The 20,000-nt window shown below is 40.0% G+C and overlaps 1 protein-coding gene across 1 annotated transcript in view; it reads right to left on the reverse strand.

Annotated features, from left to right (window-relative positions):
• Nucleotides 1-10,813: 10,813 nt before the first annotated feature.
• LOC135089300 (uncharacterized) overlaps nt 10,814-20,000 on the reverse strand; it is an 18,736-nt gene continuing 9,549 nt past the window's right edge. Inside the window, exons 5-11 of the mRNA XM_063984802.1 lie at nt 18,378-18,476; nt 16,989-17,150; nt 15,951-16,084; nt 15,425-15,563; nt 14,639-14,768; nt 13,731-13,898; nt 10,814-12,439 (exon numbers count right to left, since the gene is read on the reverse strand). Coding sequence (XP_063840872.1) covers nt 13,807-13,898; nt 14,639-14,768; nt 15,425-15,563; nt 15,951-16,084; nt 16,989-17,150; nt 18,378-18,476 — 756 coding nt within the window. The 3' untranslated portion in view covers nt 10,814-12,439; nt 13,731-13,806. The remainder of the gene's footprint in view (nt 12,440-13,730; nt 13,899-14,638; nt 14,769-15,424; nt 15,564-15,950; nt 16,085-16,988; nt 17,151-18,377; nt 18,477-20,000) is intronic.

The raw sequence follows: 20,000 nt of genomic DNA on the forward strand, positions 1-20,000 counted from the left end.
CTCTCTCTCTCTCTCTCTCTCTCTCTCTCTCTCTCTCTCTGACAGGAGTGACAGTGCCATGTGATAATGGTGGTAATGATACTGATACTGGTACTGCTACTGTTATTTTTATTGTTACTACTACTACTGCTACTACTACTACTACTACTACTACTACTACTACTACTACTACTACTAATAATAATAATAATAATATCACTGCTGATGATGATGATGTTGCTGAAGCTACTTTTACTAAACGGCAAGAACACGTACTACTACTACTACTATTACTTCTACTATTGCTACTTCTGTTATCACTACTACTACTACTACTACTACTACTACTACTACTATTATATCACCACTATAAGAAGAAAAACAACAACAACATCCACCACCACCATCACCACCACCACCACCATCAGCACCATCAACACCACCACCACCATCACCACCACCACCACCATCACCACCACCACCACCATCAGCCACCACTGCAGCTCGTCATTACAGGAGATCCAGTGATCGTGACAGACAGACAGACAGACAGACAGACAGACAGACAGACAGACAGATAGACACTGGAACTAGAGGTCGATTGAGTTATGGCGCCGCAACAAAGAGGTCATATGGCGCTGTCTAGGTTTACCAGAGAGAGAGAGAGAGAGAGAGAGAGAGAGAGAGAGAGAGAGAGAGAGAGAGACGAAAGACAGACTGACTGAGAATGAAAAGACAAACAAAAAAAAAAAGTGGAAACGACACACACACACACACACACACACACACACACACACACACACACACACACACACACACACACACACACACACGCCTCGTCAACTACAAAGAAAAGTCCTGCTTGAGATAGCGCCCACTTAGGCCACACCTGAAACCACGCCACCAGCAGGAGGAGGAGGAGGAGGAGGAGGAGGAGGAGGAGGAGGAGGGGAGGATTAAGCTGAGGGGTAGTGCAGGAGGATAAGGGGAAGGAAGAGGAAGATAGGGCTGGAGTGAAGGAGGAGGAGGAGGAGGAGGAGGAGGAGGAGGAGGAGATGGAGGGGGAGGACTGGTGTGGGAGAAGAAGGAGGAGGAGGAGGCGGAGAAGGACTGGTGTGGGTGAAGGAGGAGGAGAAGGAGGAGGAGAAGTATTAGTGTGCATGGAGGAAGAGGAGAAGGATTGGCTTTGGAGGAGGAGGAGGAGGAGGAGGAGGAGGAGGAGGAGGAGGAGGAGGAGGAGGAGGAGGAAGAGGAGGAGGAGGAGGAGGAGGAGGAGGACTAGTGTGGTTGAAGGAAAAGTAAGAGAAAGAAGATGAGGAGGAGATGAAAAAGAAGATTTGCAATGAGTGAGGGAGGGTGTAGGGTGGAGGTAGTGGAGGAGTGAAGGAGGGAGATAAAGGAAGGAGAAAAGGTGTAGGAAGAACAAAAAGTAGGTGAAGGAATGAGGGAGGGAAGCTGATGATGGAGGAGGAGGAAAAAGGAAAAGAGGGAAAACAAAGAAGGATGTAGGAAGAACTGGAGGAGGAAAGAGGTAAGGAAAGGTGAAGAAAGGAGGAAAAGGAAGGGAAGAGAAGGAAGGAAGGCGTGAGAAGGATTAGACGCGACGATGAAGAAGTAAGGGAGAGAAGGTAAGAGGGAGAGGGAGAGGGAAGAAGGGAGGAGAGGGCTGGTTGAATAAGGGAGGTAAGAGAGGTGAGGGAGGGAGAGGGAGGTTAAGTAAGGGAGGCGGGTACGATGGTGGTGATGGTAGTGGTAGTGGTGGTGGTGATGGTGGTGCAGGGTTCTGGCTAACATCATCATCCCTTCTGATCCGTGACCAAGCACTCGGCTGATCCTTCCAACACTCAATACTGTTTACAACCCCCTAGAGCGGCGTTCCGCAGGGCCACGCCACCCGCGTTAGTCACCCAGGCGTCTATACTTTACCCTTTATTATTGAGGCACCAGTGTGAAGTGAGGTAGCTGTATCTTTTGTCTGTTTGTTACCCCTCAGCGGCGTCCCCAAGGGGTTCCGTACCCTCACTACCTCGTCTATTATTACTAATCAACATTCTGAAGGCCCATAACACCGTCACTTAAAATTAGAGGCCGAGAATACAGAGGAAGTTGCAGGAAACCATCATGCTTAGGCGTGGCAGCCCTTGTATAACATAGGGGAAGCTGCAAGAAGTCATCAATCCTATACAAGTGGCAGTTCCTGTATAAGGCGTACCTACCTGTTTCCTTCTATCACCCTCAGTCTTTTCAAACTTCCTAACTTCTATAATCACCATCATCATCTTGAACCCACACCGCGACATTATGACTCGTAGTGGTAAGACAGATGCCACGCTTAGTGTTTGTTAATTAGCGAAGGTGTGAGAGACGAGGGGAAACTGTCTCCGTTTGCGATTGAACTGGATTTCTTTACGCTTTTAATATGTAGGAAGGGCACCGGCTAGGGGGAATAAAATTAAAAGAAACTAGAAAGACGGAAATTGAGCCATATACATTGAAATAAAGCTACAGGTACCGGAAATAAGGCTAGAAACATGAAAATAAAGCTACACATTCCGGAAATAAAGCTAAAAACATGAAAATAAAGCTACAAACATTGAAATAAGGCTAGAAACAATTAAATAAATCTGCAAACATTGAGATAAAGCTACAGATACCGGAAATAAAGCTACACACATGAAAATAAAGCTACAAACAAGGAATTAAAGCCAGAATCGAGGAAATAAACCTACAAATACGAAAATAAAGCTATAAATACGAAAAAAAAACTACGAAATAAAGAAATAAAGCTAAAAGTACAGAAATAAACGTAAAAGTTAGGGAGTAAAGCTTTAGTGTAACCCCTCACGAGCCTCTCTTGTTGCCCCTCGCCCGTAAGTCGCCAAGCAAATGTGACCTGACCCGCGGCGTAACATAACCCTTCGAGATCTCGTGCATTACTGAAAGCCGAGCCTGAGCCACGAAGGGGAAGCTAAACCCGAAGGGAAATGCAAGTGGTCGTGAGTGTAAAAAGGCTTCCAAGAGTGATGGTGAATGTAAAAAAATGTCAAAAATAGTGGTTGTAAAATGTTACATGTAAAATGCGGTTGGTGGAAAGTAAAATGCGAATAGTAGAGAAGTGATGTGCAAGTGATAGTGAATATATATTGTACGTAGCGGTGATTAGAAGCAATAAAAAAAGAATAAGTGCAAGTGGTGATGCAAATGAAATGTATATGGCAATAGAAGTAAATAATGCAGAAAACAGTGACAGTAAGACAGAAATAGTAAAGATAATAGTAAAAGTATAATGCTAGATGTAATAAAAATAGGTAAGTGGTATTAGTTAAAAAAAATAAACAAGCAGAAATAGAATAAATAGAGACAGACAATACAAAAAATAAAAGTAAAATAAAGCTAGTAAAAAAAATAATTAAAAAATATAACGTAGGATGTAGTAAAAAAAAAAAGATGCAAGTGGTATTAGTGAAATAAATAAATAAATAGATAGACAAATAAAACACAAATAGAGAAAACAAATTGCAAATAATAGTATAAGTAAAAAGTAACAGTAAAAAAAACAATAAAGCAATTGGTAGTAATAGGTTTCATTGAGATTGGGAGGAAGAAAAAATAATAAAAATAAATAAATGATAAATAAATAAGTAATGAGGGGTAAAAAACACTATTATTGTAGAAATTATATGAAAATTACGAGAGAGAGAGAGAGAGAGAGAGAGAGAGAGAGAGAGAGAGAGAGAGAGAGAGAATACCAAGAACACTATTACCAAAGAAAGTCACAGTAAAAAAAAAAAACTAAATAAAAAGAAAAAAATGAAAAAAAAAAATATTGTGTGAGGATTGTTTTGTCAGTAAATACACATTAGGCGAGAACAAGCTGAAGGAAAATAAACTCGATTCAGGGCAAGGCAGATTAGAGAGAAAAGAAACTCAGCTAATGATAAACCACTAAAAGGACTGCTATTATGAATGTCTTTTTTATATATATATTCGCGTTTGTGTCTTTGTAGCTCTGAGAGAGAGAGAGAGAGAGAGAGAGAGAGAGAGAGAGAGAGAGAGAGAGAGAGAGAGAGAGAGAGAGAGAGAGAGAGAGAGAGAGAGAGAGAGAGAGAGAGATTAACAGAGAAACTGATATAGAACACAAAATAATATTGAAAAAAAAGGTAAAATAAAAAAGACCTTACATTATGCAAACCACTTGAAGTACTTGTGGTCATATTATTTAATTATTATTACCAATTGTTTGTAGAGAGAACTGATTAAGCGACGCCAGAAAAAAAAAAAAAAAAAGAAAAAAAGAAAAGCCACATCTGCTCGTAGTCATGACAGATAATAGAGATTAAAAAAAAAAAAAAAAAAGAAAAGAAAAGACGCTACTTCTCCCATTAATAAACACACATGAGCCAGAATCGAGCTGGGATCTTAAGGAGAGCACCCAAGCACAGTACCAGCGCGCCACCTGCCGGCCTGGGACACACTCAAGGCAGCTCTGTACAAAGGGACGCAGATTGGGTGGGTGTCTTGCTCCTCAGTACCGCCACTTGAGACGCCACCACGCGGGCAGACCAAGACGAGTGGCGGCCTGATAACTCGTGACGCTTGCTGACTCGCTTTTGTTTCTCCACGTCCTGCTTCCGCGTTCTCCTTTTCGACTTTTCTCTGTACTGTTTTTATTTATTTATTTATTTATTTATTCTTTTTTTTTTTTTTTTACATTTATCGTATATTGATTTTTCTTATTTTGTTTATTTTTCACTTTTTTATTTGTTTTATTTATCGTTTTTTTTTTGTTTTGTTTTTCATTCTTCTCGTTCTTCATCTATACTATTTTTTTTTACATTCGTCTTTTATTTATTTTCTCATCCTTTTTTTGTTTTCCCTCTTTTATTTGTTTTGTTTATTTATCTATTTTGTTTTTTTGCTTATTTTAATTTCTTCACTCGTATGTTTCTTTTATTTTCATCTATTTGCTGATTTTTCCATCGCGTTTATTTTAATTTTCTTTTATTTCGTTTTGTTTGTTCCTTTTTATTAATTTTATTTTTTGCTTCCTCCTGTTCGGCCCCTTCTGTATTTCCTAAAATTTACCTCTTCTTGCTCGTTTATTTTCACTTTTTTCTAATATTTTCCTTTTCATTTCCTTTTGACGTATGCCTTGTTATTATTTTCTTGTCCTATTTGTAAATTTATTCCTTCTCTTTCCTTGTATTATTTCCAATTTTTATTCTATATTTTCCTATATATTTTGTTCTGCTTTTACATTCTATTTTCACGAGCCTTCTTTTTATGTATTTTATATTAATTTCATGTTTTGTAACATTATTTCTTATATTTCTTGTATCTAATTTACTTTTATTCTTTTCCATGTTACTATACTACACTGGATTCTGTTTCCTTCATCCTCTAACTCCTTATCACCATTTTTACTTCACTTTACGTTTTCTTTGATGGCTTCAATGTAACTAAAACTTGTATCATCCTTCAGCATATTTTGTGTTGAACAGCTTCATTATTTTCCTTTTTCTTTTATTTATTCGGCGTCACGCGGGAAATTTTCATTCATCACCTTTATACAGTACCCTCTTGTCTTGCTGTGCCTGTTCTTTATTTTTCTTATTTTTTTTTTACTTTCCCTCGAACTCAGCTTCTATTCTTCTCCTTTTTTGTCCTTCTCTTTAATTCTCTGGCTTCTAGTTCCCTTATGTTCCTCTTGGTAGGTATACTTTTGATGGCTCCAATATTTACAATCAAAACTCCCTCAGTGGTAGTTTCAGAAAGTTTTTTTTTTCTTTTTTGCTCTCGTTTTCTTCGACCTCCTCTTCAACCTCACCTTTTGGCATCTTTTCATAAATTTCCCATCCTTTTCTTTACATACCCACTATCTACTCGCTATCCTGCACCAGTATAACGCATTAAAGCCCCAGTGAAGGATGCATATAAGGAATGAGACGCCTAAACACCCGCCATCGTGCGCTAGAAACAAAAGACGGTCGGGGTACGTGATGGATGCCGCGATAGGCTTGGATCACTCCCGGATGTCAAGAGTGGCGTTGGAACCCGTTTTGGATCCCCCCCACTCCCAGTTAATTTCTGTCGCTCTCCTTATTGACTGTGGCGGTTCTAAGGGAGGCCACTAAAGGCAGAGTTATGTATTGCGAAGGAAGGAGATAACGGAGACAAAGACGCAGCGGAGGAAGAGGAGTAATTATAGAGGATGAAATCTACAATGGATTGATAAACTACGTCGTGATTTAAAAAGGTAATTGATAAGTTTTAAGAGAGAGAGAGAGAGAGAGAGAGAGAGAGAGAGAGAGAGAGAGAGAGAGAGAGAGAGAGAGAGAGAGAGAGAGAGAGATACATTGATTCTTTACGCCACATCTTCTGCATATTATAAACTTCTTTACCCAAAACTTCTACGTGAAAAAAAGGAAATAAATAAACAAAGACTAAATAAATCCCAAATAACCTCCTCCCTCTCTCTCTCTCTCTCTCTCTCAAGGAAGAACCAAGAGCGACTTATATACCCAGCCTGCATCGTCTCCCCACGACAGTATACACGCAGCAGGGGAAGAGGGAGGGTGTCCTGTGCTGCTTAATTCAGGTCGACGCTGCGAGTGGTGACGAGAGACGAGAGAGAGAGAGAGAGAGAGAGAGAGAGAGTGTGTGTGTGTGCAGGAATGGAAGAAGAGAAGAGGAGGAGTGAAGGTATGAGGAAGAGAAGAGATGGAAGGAATGGAAGAGGAAGGGGGAAAAAAGAGGAAATATGAAAAATAAGGAAAACTGAAGGAAGAGAGGAAGAGAAAGAGGAGGAATAAAGATACAAGAAAAAAAAACATTATAGGTGGGAAAAAAACGAGAGAGAGAGAGAGAGAGAGAGAGAGAGAGAGAGAGAGAGAGAGAGAGAGAGAGAGAGAGAGAGAGAGAGAGAGAGTCATATGTCATCGTGGTAGCTTGTCCGTGTCTGTCAGTCTGTTTGTCTGTATGTGTGTATGTGTGTGTGTGTATGTGTGTGAGTGTGTGTGTGTGTGTGTGTCCCAAAAAAGGTCACACACACACACACACACACACACACACACACGGTGATGTACATGTGCGGGTTTCTGATTTATCTCCCGTTGACTGTGTGTGTGTGTGTGTGTGTGTGTGTGTGTGTGTGTGTGTGTGTGTGTGAGCAAACTTGCATATCTGATTAAAAACGTCTTGTGTTGTGGTGAGCTAATGCGACTGTTGTGTTGCTGACAGAGAGAGAGAGAGAGAGAGAGAGAGAGAGAGAGAGAGAGAGAGAGAGAGAGAGAGAGAGAGAGAGAGAGAGAGAGAGAGAGAGAGAGAGAGAGATTTACAAAATACCAGCATTCATCCATCAATCGGCTCATACATTCTCACAAAACATACATACATACATACATACATACACAGACACATACATACATCCATACACTCATACAAACAGACAGAAAAAAAAGGGTTGCAGCCGAAAGGGGGAGGGAGAGTGAAGGAGGGAGTAATCAACACACACAGTAATAGAGAGAGAGAGAGAGAGAGAGAGAGAGAGAGAGAGAGAGAGAGAGAGAGAGAGAGAGAGAGAGAGAGAGAGAGAGAGAGAGAGAGAGAGAGAGAGAGAGAGAGAGAGAGAGAGAGTGAGTCATTAACGGAGGAATAAATGGAAAAAAGAAAAAAAAAACGAAGAACAGAAGAAACAATACCAGGAGGAAGAGGAGGAGGAGGAGGAGGAGGAGGAGGAGGAGGAGAAATTATTGATAACCAAGAGTAAGAAGAAAAGAAAAGACGACGACAAAGAAGAAAAAAAATATATGATGAGGAAGAAGATGAAGATGAGGAAGAAAAAGAGGAGAAATAAAAGGAGGAGGAGGAGGAGGAGGAGGAGGAGGAGGAGGAGGAGGAGGAGGAGGAGGAGGAGGAGGAGGAAGCAAAAAAAAAAAATGAAGATAAAAGACATCTAAAAGAGGAGGAGAAGGATGAAGAATGATCGAGGAGGAGGAGGAGGAGGAGGAGGAGTAGGAGGAGGCTCTCACCGTCGGCGCCACCTCCATTTTTTCCTCCGTGTGACGTCAGGAGAAGCAGGAAGAAGAGGAGGAGGAGGAGGAGGAGGAGGAAAGGGATCGTCTCTGTACTCTCTGCATGTGGAGGAGAGAGAGAGAGAGAGAGAGAGAGAGAGAGAGAGAGAGAGAGAGAGAGAGAGAGAGAGAGAGAGAGAGAGAGAGAGAGAGAGAGAGAGAGAGAGAGAGACCCATATTTGTATCTCTACCTTTTTCTCCTCCTCCTCCTCCTCCTATTATTTTCTTCCCTATCTTCTCCTGTCCGTAAGAATAAAAGTAATAAAAGTAAGCTCTCTCTCTCTCTCTCTCTCTCTCTCTCTCTCTCTAGGATGATGAAACGAAGGAACCAAAGCAGAAGAAATGGAAAACAGGAGGAGGAGGAGGAGGAGGAGGAGGAGGAGGAGGAGGAGGAGGAGGAGGAGGAGGTAATAAGAGAATGGGAGAGAAGAAGGGAAAAGAAAAAGAAAGACAAGAAGATACAGAAAGGTAAGAGATAGGATTAGTGGCTACATGTATCTTCCTCCTCCTCCTCCTCCTCCTCTTCTTCTTCTTCCTCCTCCTCTTGAAAATATTTAAGTGAGTCACAGAGAAAGAATGAAACAAAGAATGAAAAAAAAAGTGCATGAAAGAATCCGAAATAAAAATGAAATTGGGCAGGAACGAAAGAATGAGAGAAATAAGAACGAAGAAAAAGGAAGAAAGAAAATAAAGAGGAAAATTGTAAGCGAGAAACGCAAGAACTTCAAAACAAAAGACAGCAAGAAAGAAAAAGAAAGAAAAAAAACAAAGAAGGAAAGTAAGACACAGAAGATAAGAGGAGAAAAAAATGGATAAGAAAGGCGCAAAAAAAAAAGAAAGAAAAAGAAGAAGAGAAAAAAGAGGAAAATAAAGACTTTTAAAACCGTCAGTCGCCTTGTGTTACAGTCCGGACATGCCTTCCTTGAGTGTGTGTGTGTGTGTGTGTGTGTGTGTGTGTGTGTGTGTGTGTGTGTGTAAAGGAAAAGGAAGAGTAGGAGGAGGAGGACGAAGAGGAGGAGGGGGAGGAAAAGGAGGAAATAGAATAAAGAACAAAAAAAGTGAGGGAAGATTGTGTATATGTGTGTGTAAAAGAGGAAGAGGAAGAGGAGGAGGAGAAGGAAAAGAAGGAAAAAAAGAGGAGGAAGAGGAAGAATAAAGAATAAGATCACTGAGAAAATAGCATGTGTGTGTGTGTGTTTGTGTGTGTCCTTTCAAGTCCCATCTCATTTGAACCAGCATCTTCATTCCATCATTCCTGTATCTATTTGGAGCATCATTCCTCAGTCCTTCCTTCAGAGCGTGGCCATAACACCAGTCTATTTATCGCTGTCCTCGCATGGCCTATTCCTCTCCTCTCTTACACACACCACCAGTCTGCCTCTCCCTATACCTAACCTATTCTACCCTAGCTCATCTCTTTCTGTAACATGTAACTAAAACTTGTATAGTCCTTCAGCATGTTTTGTGTTAAACAGCTTCATTTCACTGTACCTTCTGTTAAATACGTAGAAAGTGGTGTTAATTTTTCACTAGAGCAGTAAAAACACCCTTAAAAAAACCGTGTCACTTCAGCTAGAGGGAGAAGTGCTGCAGAATAACTAACTACTGCAGCTATTCTCATTCTCATTACTACTGCGAGTATGTGATCTCCAAGCAGTTTCGATCCTTAGTGGTGCTTTGTAATGGGTAGACAAGTGTGTGTCAAGTGGTTAGGAAGCACAGAAAGAGAATAAAACCTCTGTTTCATCCTGTTTCTTCTACCACTCCACTCCACTCACTCTCTTTTTAATGTTGCAGATTTTTATGAAGGAGGAACACCAGCCAAGAGAGAGAGAGAGAGAGAGAGAGAGAGAGAGAGAGAGAGAGAGAGAGAGAGAGAGAGAGAGAGAGAGAGAGAGAGAGAGAGAGAGAGAGAGAGAGAGAGAGAGAGAGAGAGAGAGAGAGAGAGAGAGAGAGAGAGAGAGAGAGAGAGAGAGAGAGAGAGAGAGAGAGAGAGAGAGAGAGACAAAGCCCATGGAGATGCCAGGACAAGAACATAAGAACACAAAAAAAATATGGGAAACTGCACGAAGTCATCAGGCCTACAAATGGCAGCCTCTCTATAAAACATACGCACCTTTTTCTACATATCATCATCTGTGAATTTATCTAATCATTTAAAAGCTCCCAAACAACCCAGCACTAAGTTCATACCATAACATACTGCACCTTACCAAACTACATCACCTCAAACAGTTTCAAGCCTTTTTGGTATGAAAATTTAGATTCTAACCTTCTTTATACCAGACAAGATATATTAAGTCCATACCATACCATACCTTACCATACTAATGAAACTATACACAATCTCCCTAAAAACATCTCCCCAAACAGTTTCATCCCCTCTAGGTATGAAAATTTACATTCCAGATTTCTATGTAGGACAAGAAATGAGATCTGTACCATATTATAGTAATTAATTAATTTGTACCTTCCCTAAAACTACACCACAATTTTAACCCTTTCTGGTATGAAGATATACAACCCAACCTTTATATCTACGACAAGGAACAATACCATACCAAGTTATAACACCATATTTACTCTCCCTACAGCTACATTACCACAGTTTCAATCCTTAATGGTGTTCAAATCTTCACTCCTACCTTCTCTCTCTCTAGTGGGGCACAGAGGAGAGGGTCTAATCTCTGTTCCTCCTCCCTGGTGTTCTTCCTATCCCTCCTCCTGCCTCCTTTCTTGGCCCAGGTCTGAGGAATACAAACTTTCAAATGTCATGGTTGTTTATTTCCAGAGTTAAAGGAATATATTTGATTTCTTGTCCTAGTATAGTTATCACACACATGAGATCAGAGGTAAATATATATTGTGACTAAAGTATTGGTAGTAACTTTAAACTTTATGGCTTTTTTTGTCCAGTATCAATGGAAGTCTTGGTTAAATATTTGTCTATAGATTGTATTTCTTTGAAGTAAAGGTGTACATTGTGACTAAACATATTCATGGTAATTGTTTTAATTGAGTTATGTTTGTCTCAATATGTAGCAATATGAGTTAATTGTATTTCTTGACTAAAGGTGTACTAGTTAGATTTCTTCTTTTGTAATTAATACTGAATAAATAGAATCATGCATAGATTTAGATAAATCTTGGTCTTTCCAAAGTGTTAAATGTTAATTAAAAATGTCTTTCAGTTATATTTCTTTGCTGAAGCTGAACTGTGCTTTGCTTCACCAACTGTCACAGCAACCTTGCCCTCTGAGGAAGTGACCATGACAACACTGATGCTGCTACTCACATCTATCTTGTTTCAAAATGCATCATAAATCTCTTATTTCTACCAAAATCATGATTAAGTTATAAAACACCAGAAAGTGTTCATGTGACAATTCAGTAACTCATAATTAAGTAGACAGGCAGAAATACATTAGTTTGTTACACGTTTAAATGCAACGCTGAAACATCCTGACCAACCAGTGAGTGAGAGCACCAGTCAGTGGCGGCAGTGTTACCATCTTCCCGTGTCCAAAGGTGGTACTGTGCAAGTTGATGACACAAAGTACAGGTAATTTTGTACACCTAGTAATATACAAATGTAATCATGTCTACATTTAACTCTGAGTCTTTTCACTTGGGAAAGAAAACACAAACTCTGGAATACTCCTAGTGACTCATACTGAAGTGAAATCTCATCACAAATGGAATACGTCTGACTAGCTCACTGTATCACCGCTGAGAGGGAATGACTCGATGAATGAACCAATGACGCGGAACAGAATGCATGGATATTCGTAACTTAACTTGCTGAAGAAAACGTGTAGTGGATGAAATAATGGCTGATGGTAAATGTTTTCATAATAAAACTGGAGCATAATATTTAAGTCATTTCACTGAGAACAGTTATGTAATGGATGAAATGATTGACTGCAAACACCTCTTGTAGTAATGATGCAAGCTAATGCTTGTACAGTATTTTTAAGCTTAAGATGTAAAAAAAAGTATGTGTAATAGACAAAATAATGACTAATGGTAAATATTCTCCAATGGAAACGTGCGAAATGAATAGCGGTAATAACTATGGTAAAAGATAAAATGACTTATGTATATGTATGCTTTCACCTGAAGAAGTGAAACAAAACGTTAAAGATAAAATGACAAATCTGCCAATAAAAAAAATCACTTTGACTTCCATAGAGAGCAAATGAGAAAAGTTTTAGATCTACAACCTTTTCATGACTTACTTTACAAAGACAACAATTTCAGCCTTCCCTTCCCATCGTCCTGAAAGGTGAAGGTACTCGACAGCACACAAGGTAGAGAGCTTAGAGTGAAGTGACCGCTGACCACTCCACTAGTCATACATGTACAAATACTTCTTATACGAACACATTTACCGTATTTGATGGCTCATAAGACGCTACTTTTCTCAGAAAAAGGGTCAGTAAATTAGCCTGCGTCCAATGAGGCAAAGGTCCAACTTTGAGGCAGTAATAGGTTACAAGTCTACGGCAACAGAGGCTCTAAATTCAAACCACAGATGTCTTTGCACAACTAAATAAAGTCATGATTGGTAGTACGCCACAAAATGCTCTTTCTTTCAAGGTACCAATGTGTAGTATCTCATACTTACTGGTAATCCACATAGACTTTGACCAGTCAGGAAGAATTTGCTTAACCATGCACCACTTCTTGGAGTTTTGTTGGGGCAGTGTAGGTTGTGATGTCACAGCCTTTGATGCCCCAAAGGTGAGGTATCCAATTATAATATTAGACTAGATGTGATGGAGCTGGTTGGATTTGTGGAGAAGGTTCTGGCAAGGTGGAGATGGTGCACCACGTTTTTCAAAACAAACGCGGTCGGTTGCGCTCCGACGTGACGTACTCGGTGACACCGAGTGTGACGCCGTTACTGATTGAGGTAAGACAATAGCCACACTTTCATACAATTAAAATTGAACCTATCTTTTTAACATTCTGCTTTTACACATCCTTTGGCTTTGAAAATGTACTAAAATACTGCATAAGAATTACATGTGAAAGATGCTAAAAAATAAAGTATGAAAAAATTTTATTATCACTGTAGTCCCTCAGTTAATGGTGCCGCCAAGAGCTAGGTGCAGTTAATGTTTACATTCAGCTGAACCGCATTAAGACTGAAACTCCCCTGCTTACCACACCTTTTGGGCACTAGAGGCTGTGACATCACAGTCTGCATGGCCCCAACTAAAATACCAATAAGAAGATTGTGTTTACACGTCAGCAGGATTGGTACAATCTTGTCTTTCAATACCCTCAACCGAACCATTACGTTCTGGCTTTCAAGGCCCGCAACCTTACCAAGATTTGACTCCAGAAATCCAACCAGCTCCACTGTATCTAGTCTGAAACACTACCTGTATACCACACCTTTGGGACGCCAGGCTGTGATGTCACGGCCATCACAGCTTCAACAAAACCCCAAAAAGAACAAGTAAGCTGCTAGCATAAATTAAACTTTTAAATGCTGAGTATTGGTATCTAATAGTGATCTAAATGCACGTGAGAGTCTTCAAATGTCGCTTGAATTCCTTGACTTCATATCGATAGCCTAAATCTGTTAATTTTTGTTTTTTTCTATTTCAATACATGCCAGAACTGGGTGCGTCTTATGAGCCCGTGCGTCTTATGAGCCATCAAATACGGTATATATCGCTAATACTTTGAGAATTATTAAATTTTTCCCTATCATCCAGACGTGAGAGTGTTGGGCCTGGGTGAGCTAGGTCCAGAATCCACCCACAGCCACCGCCAGGTTGTCTGTGTGCTCCCCGGGAATATACTCAAACTTCCACAGCATGTTGGTGACGACCACTGGGGAGGGAGGGAATATGAGGCACTTGTAAAAGAAGAGGGAGGGAAGGAAAGCACTTATTGAACATTAGTGACTGGTTATGACAACTGAAGGAAGGAAAAGGTATTAGACACTTGTCACTGGAGAGATAAGGGAAGGTTGACTAGTGGGGGAAGGAAAGGGTATTAGGCACTTGTGGCAGGAAAAAATAAGGGAAGGAAAGTAATTACCAAACATTAGTGATTGGTGATGACAATTGAGGGAAGAAAAAGGCATTAGACATTTGTAGCAGGGGAAGATGGAAGATGAAGTGGAAAGCAATTATCAAACATTTGCATGAAAGAAATAAAGAAAAGGAAGTATTAGACATCTGTAACAAGGGAGAAACAAGGAATGGAAGGGAAGTAAGTGTATGATAATTTGCAACAGGAGAAACACCACAAAATTACAGAATATTAGATTTAGTTGCTGTAAAAACTATCCTCTCTCACCTTATCTCTTAACCTCTTTCTCCTTTCTACTACCTCTTGAAATAATGTTACTTTTTATTCTTCCTACATATACAAAACAAAACACACACACACACACACACACACATACACACACACACACACACACACACACACACACACACACACACATCTCCACAATCACATCACGAATCAAATCATCGCATATATTCCTCTCCTTTGCATTCCTCCAATCCTTCTCTCTTTCTTCCCTAGCATGACCCAGTGTGACCTAGCACATGTCCACCTACCCATCTGTCCCTCCAGCAGGTCGTCCAGCAGCTCAGGGCAGAAGGAGTCGCAGGGTTCCCGGGGCACCAACCTGATGCGACTCCAGCCCCGCACCTGCCCCACCCACAGCAGCTCCGTCTGGAAGTTCACCTGGGGAACGAGATGGATGGAGTTAGTTAGTACATTAAGTCTTTCATAAGTAAACAGTTTTTTTGATAATCTATAACTTGTGGTACTTATTTCTTGTAATTTTTCTTTCTTCTTTCCTATTTTTTTCTTTTCTTTTCTTTCTTTTCTGTAATTTTCCTGTACTCTATAACTTGTGTCACTTATTTTCTGTATTAGTCTCTGTAGGAGTTCCATACTTTAGATAAATCAAAAGTAATAGTCCTATTCTTTCCTCTATTTATCTCTGTCCATGTAAACAACTTTTTTTAGTGTTCTGAATGCTAATAAAGGATGCAAGCAATTTTTCACAGAGCTTTGAATGGCAAAGAGCAACCATAGCAGCAAAAGCAAACATCATCTGAAAGAGTGACAAGATTAAGACAAAAACTTAAGTAAACTCTGACAGATTAAGACAGAAACTTAAGTAAACTCTGACAGGATTAAGACAGAAATTTAAGTAAACTGACATATTAAGACAAAAACTTAAGTAGACTCTGAATACAACAAGCAGGTAGATACAATTAGTGAAGATGACAGAAACCAGAACAGAAACCCTAAATACAACAACCAGATAAATACAATTACTACAGATGAACACAAATATGAGAAGGGAGCACAAGACAGCCTCCAGCACACACCTCTTTATACACCTTGCCCTTGAAGTCTGAGGAGATGAGCACCCAGTTGGAGTCTGAGAGGTCCACCATGTGCGGGATGAAATAAGGCCGGCGATACAGCTGACGTAGGGCCTTCGCTGCCTTCTTGTTGCAGTTCTCCCTGGAATTGGGCATCTTTGTGAAGTGATTGGGAGTGTGTAAGAGTCAAGTGTGCTGTACTTAAGCAGATATGAATTTAAGTCTTCCAGTATGTGATAGCTAGAGTAATTGCTCCTAAGCTGAGAAACACATGGGTAAAAGAAAAGGTATTACTTATTTGTAAAAAGAGAAGACGAGGGTGGAAGAGGAAGAAGAGAGCAATTATGAATCACTTGCACTAAGGAAATGAAGAAAAATAAGTACCTGTGGATGGGTAGGTCATTACAATAAGGAAAGTACATTATGATACCTACCAGTGTCCATATCAGTGACAAACTAACTTTCTACATATTTCCAAGCAGAGAAACAGAATAAAACAAGACAATATTGGAGGCACACTGTTACTCACCAATGTCCGTACCAGCGGTGAATGTCAGGGTTGTGTATCTTCTTGAGGAAACTGCGCAGATCATCAGGACGCAGACGCAGGTTGGAGGTCAGCTCACACGGGTAGACTCCCTTCAGCTCCTCTCCAAGGTACATCTGTTTGGGCAGCAGAGGGAGGAGGTGAGGGAGGAAGGTAATGTAGCTTTGAAATTAAGATAGTCAGTAATTACATGTTTCAATTTGTTCCTTTCTAAACCACAACAATGACAACAACACAGGTAGATGAGTGAGCAGTTTGATGCATCACTCTTCTGAAAGGCATTGAGTTGAGTTACTATGTGTTTCTATCAGTTCATTTCTAACACACAACACACAGGAAGGTGAATGACCAATGTGATGCATGACTCTTATTTTCAAATTAAGACAAAGTTACAATACTGAGAGACCAGACATGATGCACTTAACTCAATCCTGCCTAAATAAACAATCAGATAAGAACATTTAGGTACGAACACACACACACACACAGTCTCCTTTTCCTCTTTTTTGTAAATTTTCATGGATTAGATAGCTTACTATCAACTTATCAATAAAACAAGTACGAAAAGCAATACAATCATTAAGCACACACACCAATGCAAACTTTCAATCTCTTTCCATTTTCATAAAGTTTCAAATTTCCTGGGCTGTTTACTTAATGATAAACTGTTAGTACTACCACTTTTACAGACACACACACACACACACACACACACACACACACACACACACTCAACAGTACGAGGACATGGTAAGAGATTGTATATAAAAAGGAATGAAGAAAGATGCGAGATGGCAAAGTCTTCCTGACAGAGCAATCAGCCAATGGAATTCACTGATTGACGAAGTTGTGTGTGTGTGTGTGTGTGCAAGAAACATTCACAGCTTTACAGACAAACATAACAAATTAACTTCAAAAGAAACTGGGGACATTACAAACTTGACTCAATCCTGTAAAAACACAATTAGGTAAGAATAATTAAGTAAAATCACACACACACACACACACACACACACACACCTCAGTCACATTATCGAACCAGAAGTCATCAGTGTTCATGACAGGCCAGTCCTCCATGGCGTCTGTCACGATGAAGGGCACATCATTCTTCAGGTAGTCCTCCGACACCACCAGGGATGACACGTTGGCCAGACGGTCCAGGCGCTCCAGGGACTCACACACCTGCAGGAAATGAGATGATAAACCCTCTATTTGATAACATTCCCCATCACTACCTAAAACTTTGAACACTTCTATACTAAACTGGAATCTGTTTAACATGAATTGGTTTAAAACAACACTTCTAAGAAAGACCAAAAATCTACTTTAAATGAGAAGGGAGGGAAGAATAGTGAGGAGAAAGTAAAAGTAGAGTTAGTAGAAGGAAAGGAGGAAGAGGGAAGTGTTGTGAGATGTGTGATGGTGAAATTGTGGCTTTGATGATGACACTATGATAAATGGATTTTACTGTTTTGTCACTCAGCTCTCTCTCTCTCTCTCTCTCTCTCTCTCTCTCTCTCTCTCTCTCTCTCTCTCTCTCTCTCTCTCTCTCTCTTTCATAGTGCATCATAAGATTTGTGTGGAAATGATTGCTAAATTTCAATATAACTAATTTATTTATATTTTCACACACAAAAAAAGGGAAGGAAGGAAGGAAGGAAGGAAGGAAGGAAGGAAGGAAGGAAGGAAGGAAGGAAGGAAGGAAGGAAGGAAGGAAGGAAGGAAGAGAGAAAAGATGAAACTCTCCTTCCTTTTTTCTGTTTCTTGTATGAAGAAGGAAAGAAAGAAAGAGAACAAGAAGGAATCAACAGCACCTAATAAGAAAGAAAGAAGGAAGGAAGGAAGGAAGGAAGGAAGGAAGGAAGGAAGGAAGGAAGGAAGGAAGGAAGGAAGGAAGGAAGGAAGGAAGGAAGGAAGGAAGGAATGAGAAAAATAAGGGAGAAGGTAAAAATAAAAATATAAACGCCTAAATCCCTTATTCTTTCATATCTCCTCGAAGAAGAAGAAGAAGAAGAAGAAGAAGAAGAAGAAGAAGAAGAAGAAGAAGAAGAAGAAGAAGAAGAAGAAGAAGAAGAAGAAGAAGAAGAAGAAGAAGAAGAAGAAGAAGAAGAAGAAGAAGAAGAAGAAGAAGAAGAAGAAGAAGAAGAAGAAGAAGAAGAAAAAAAATTAATGAATAAGAACGTGAAGAGGAAAGAAATGAAAAGCGTGAAGAGGAAGGAAATGAAGAACGCAACGAAAAAACCGAAGAAAAGAAAAAAAAGAAAGAAAAGAAAAATGGAAGAAAATGGGAAAAAAAAAACTCAGATCCCTTCCCATCTTTCTCTCAGGAAAAAAAAAAAAAAAAAAAAAAATGAACACAGATCAAGAAGACCTCCCTCAGCCGACTCTCCTTCCCAACCCAGGACTCACATTGCAGTCCTCCTCCAGCAGGGTGCGGCTCACGTAGTACGGGTTGGTGATGAAGCAGTCAGAGTAGTAGATGCGTGTCCAGTCCCACCGAGGCAGCAGCTACAGAACGAAAGTAAATACGGAGTTGGTGAAAATAACGGTGATCAACAGGACATAGGAGAGGTTTACGTAAATGGTGAGTTGGTGAAGATAACGATGGTGTGTGTGTGTGTGTGTGTGTGTGTGTGTGTGTGTGTGTGTGTGTGTGTGTGTGTGTACAGTTTTCCGAGAGGTTGGTTATTTTGTTCATGGTTGAAGTAGATGTTGAGATATATGAATGATAGTAGTGTGTGTGTGTGTGTGTGTGTGTGTGTGTGTGTGTGTGTGTGTGTGTGTGTGTGTGTGTGTGTGTGTGTGTGTGTGTGTGTGTGTGTGTGTGTGTGTGTCCTTTTTTTTATGTTTGATATTTTTTATATGTTAGTGAAATACTGTAGGTAAGATATTTGATATTGGCTATTATTAATATTGTTGTTGTTGTTATTATTATTATTATTATTATTATTATAACAACAACTACTACAACTACTACTACTACAACAGCAACAACAACTATTACCACTACTGCAACAACTATTATAATAACTTTATAACACCCTAAGGATAAAACACGGCTAGCAAAATTATTATTATTATTATTATTATTATCATTAATATTTTGGTAGTAACTGAAATTCGCAGCTGAGAGAAGCCCTAATCAGACCAAAATAGTGTAAAAGTCTCTCTCTCTCTCTCTCTCTCTCTCTCTCTCTCTCTCTCTCTCTCTCTCTCTCTCTCTCTCTCTCTCTCCCTCCAGCAGTTCATCACATTAGACAACATAAATAGATAAATAAATAAATAAAATACCAGTTACTCTCTTTAACTTGGCGTGACGCATTCTTGAGGCATTCTCTCTCTCTCTCTCTCTCTCTCTCTCTCTCTCTCTCTCTCTCTCTCTCTCTCTCTCTCTGAAGGTTGAACAAAGAGGAGAAAGAGAGAGGGAAATGAAAGGAGAGGAATGGAGGAGAGGAAGGGAAAGGGAAAGGGAGACAAGAATGAAAGGAGAGGAATGGAAGAAAGAAATGGAAAGAGGAGGGGAGAAAGTAACGGTGTGGAGAGGAGGGAAGGAGAAAGGAAGAGAAGAAAAGAGGAGAGAAAGGAAGGAGAATGCCATTAAAGAGAGAGAGAGAGAGAGAGAGAGAGAGAGAGAGAGAGAGAGAGAGAGAGAGAGAGAGAGAGAGAGAGAGAGAGAGAGAGAGAGAGAGAGAGAGAGAGAGAATTTACATTATATTCTTCATGGTAGTTAATGAAAATAAATGTAAAAAAAAATGATGATGATGATGATGATGATGGTGGCGATGGTGTGTGTGTGTGTGTGTGTGTGTGTGTGTGTGTGTGTGTGTGTGTGTGTGTGTGTGTGTGTGTGTGTGTGTTACTGGTACTGTACGGCGACTCTGGTTCACGATCTTGCAATATTACTCGTGTGTCTTGTTTCCCCACAACACCTTTCACTTCTCACTGGCTTTCTCCTTTGTTCCTCTCTCTCTCTCTCTCTCTCTCTCTCTCTCTCTCTCTCTCTCTCTCTCTCTCTGAGCATATCGTTTCTAG

The sequence above is a fragment of the Scylla paramamosain genome, chromosome 32 (assembly GCF_035594125.1).
Source record: "Scylla paramamosain isolate STU-SP2022 chromosome 32, ASM3559412v1, whole genome shotgun sequence".
NCBI classification, from domain to species: Eukaryota; Metazoa; Arthropoda; class Malacostraca; order Decapoda; family Portunidae; genus Scylla; species Scylla paramamosain.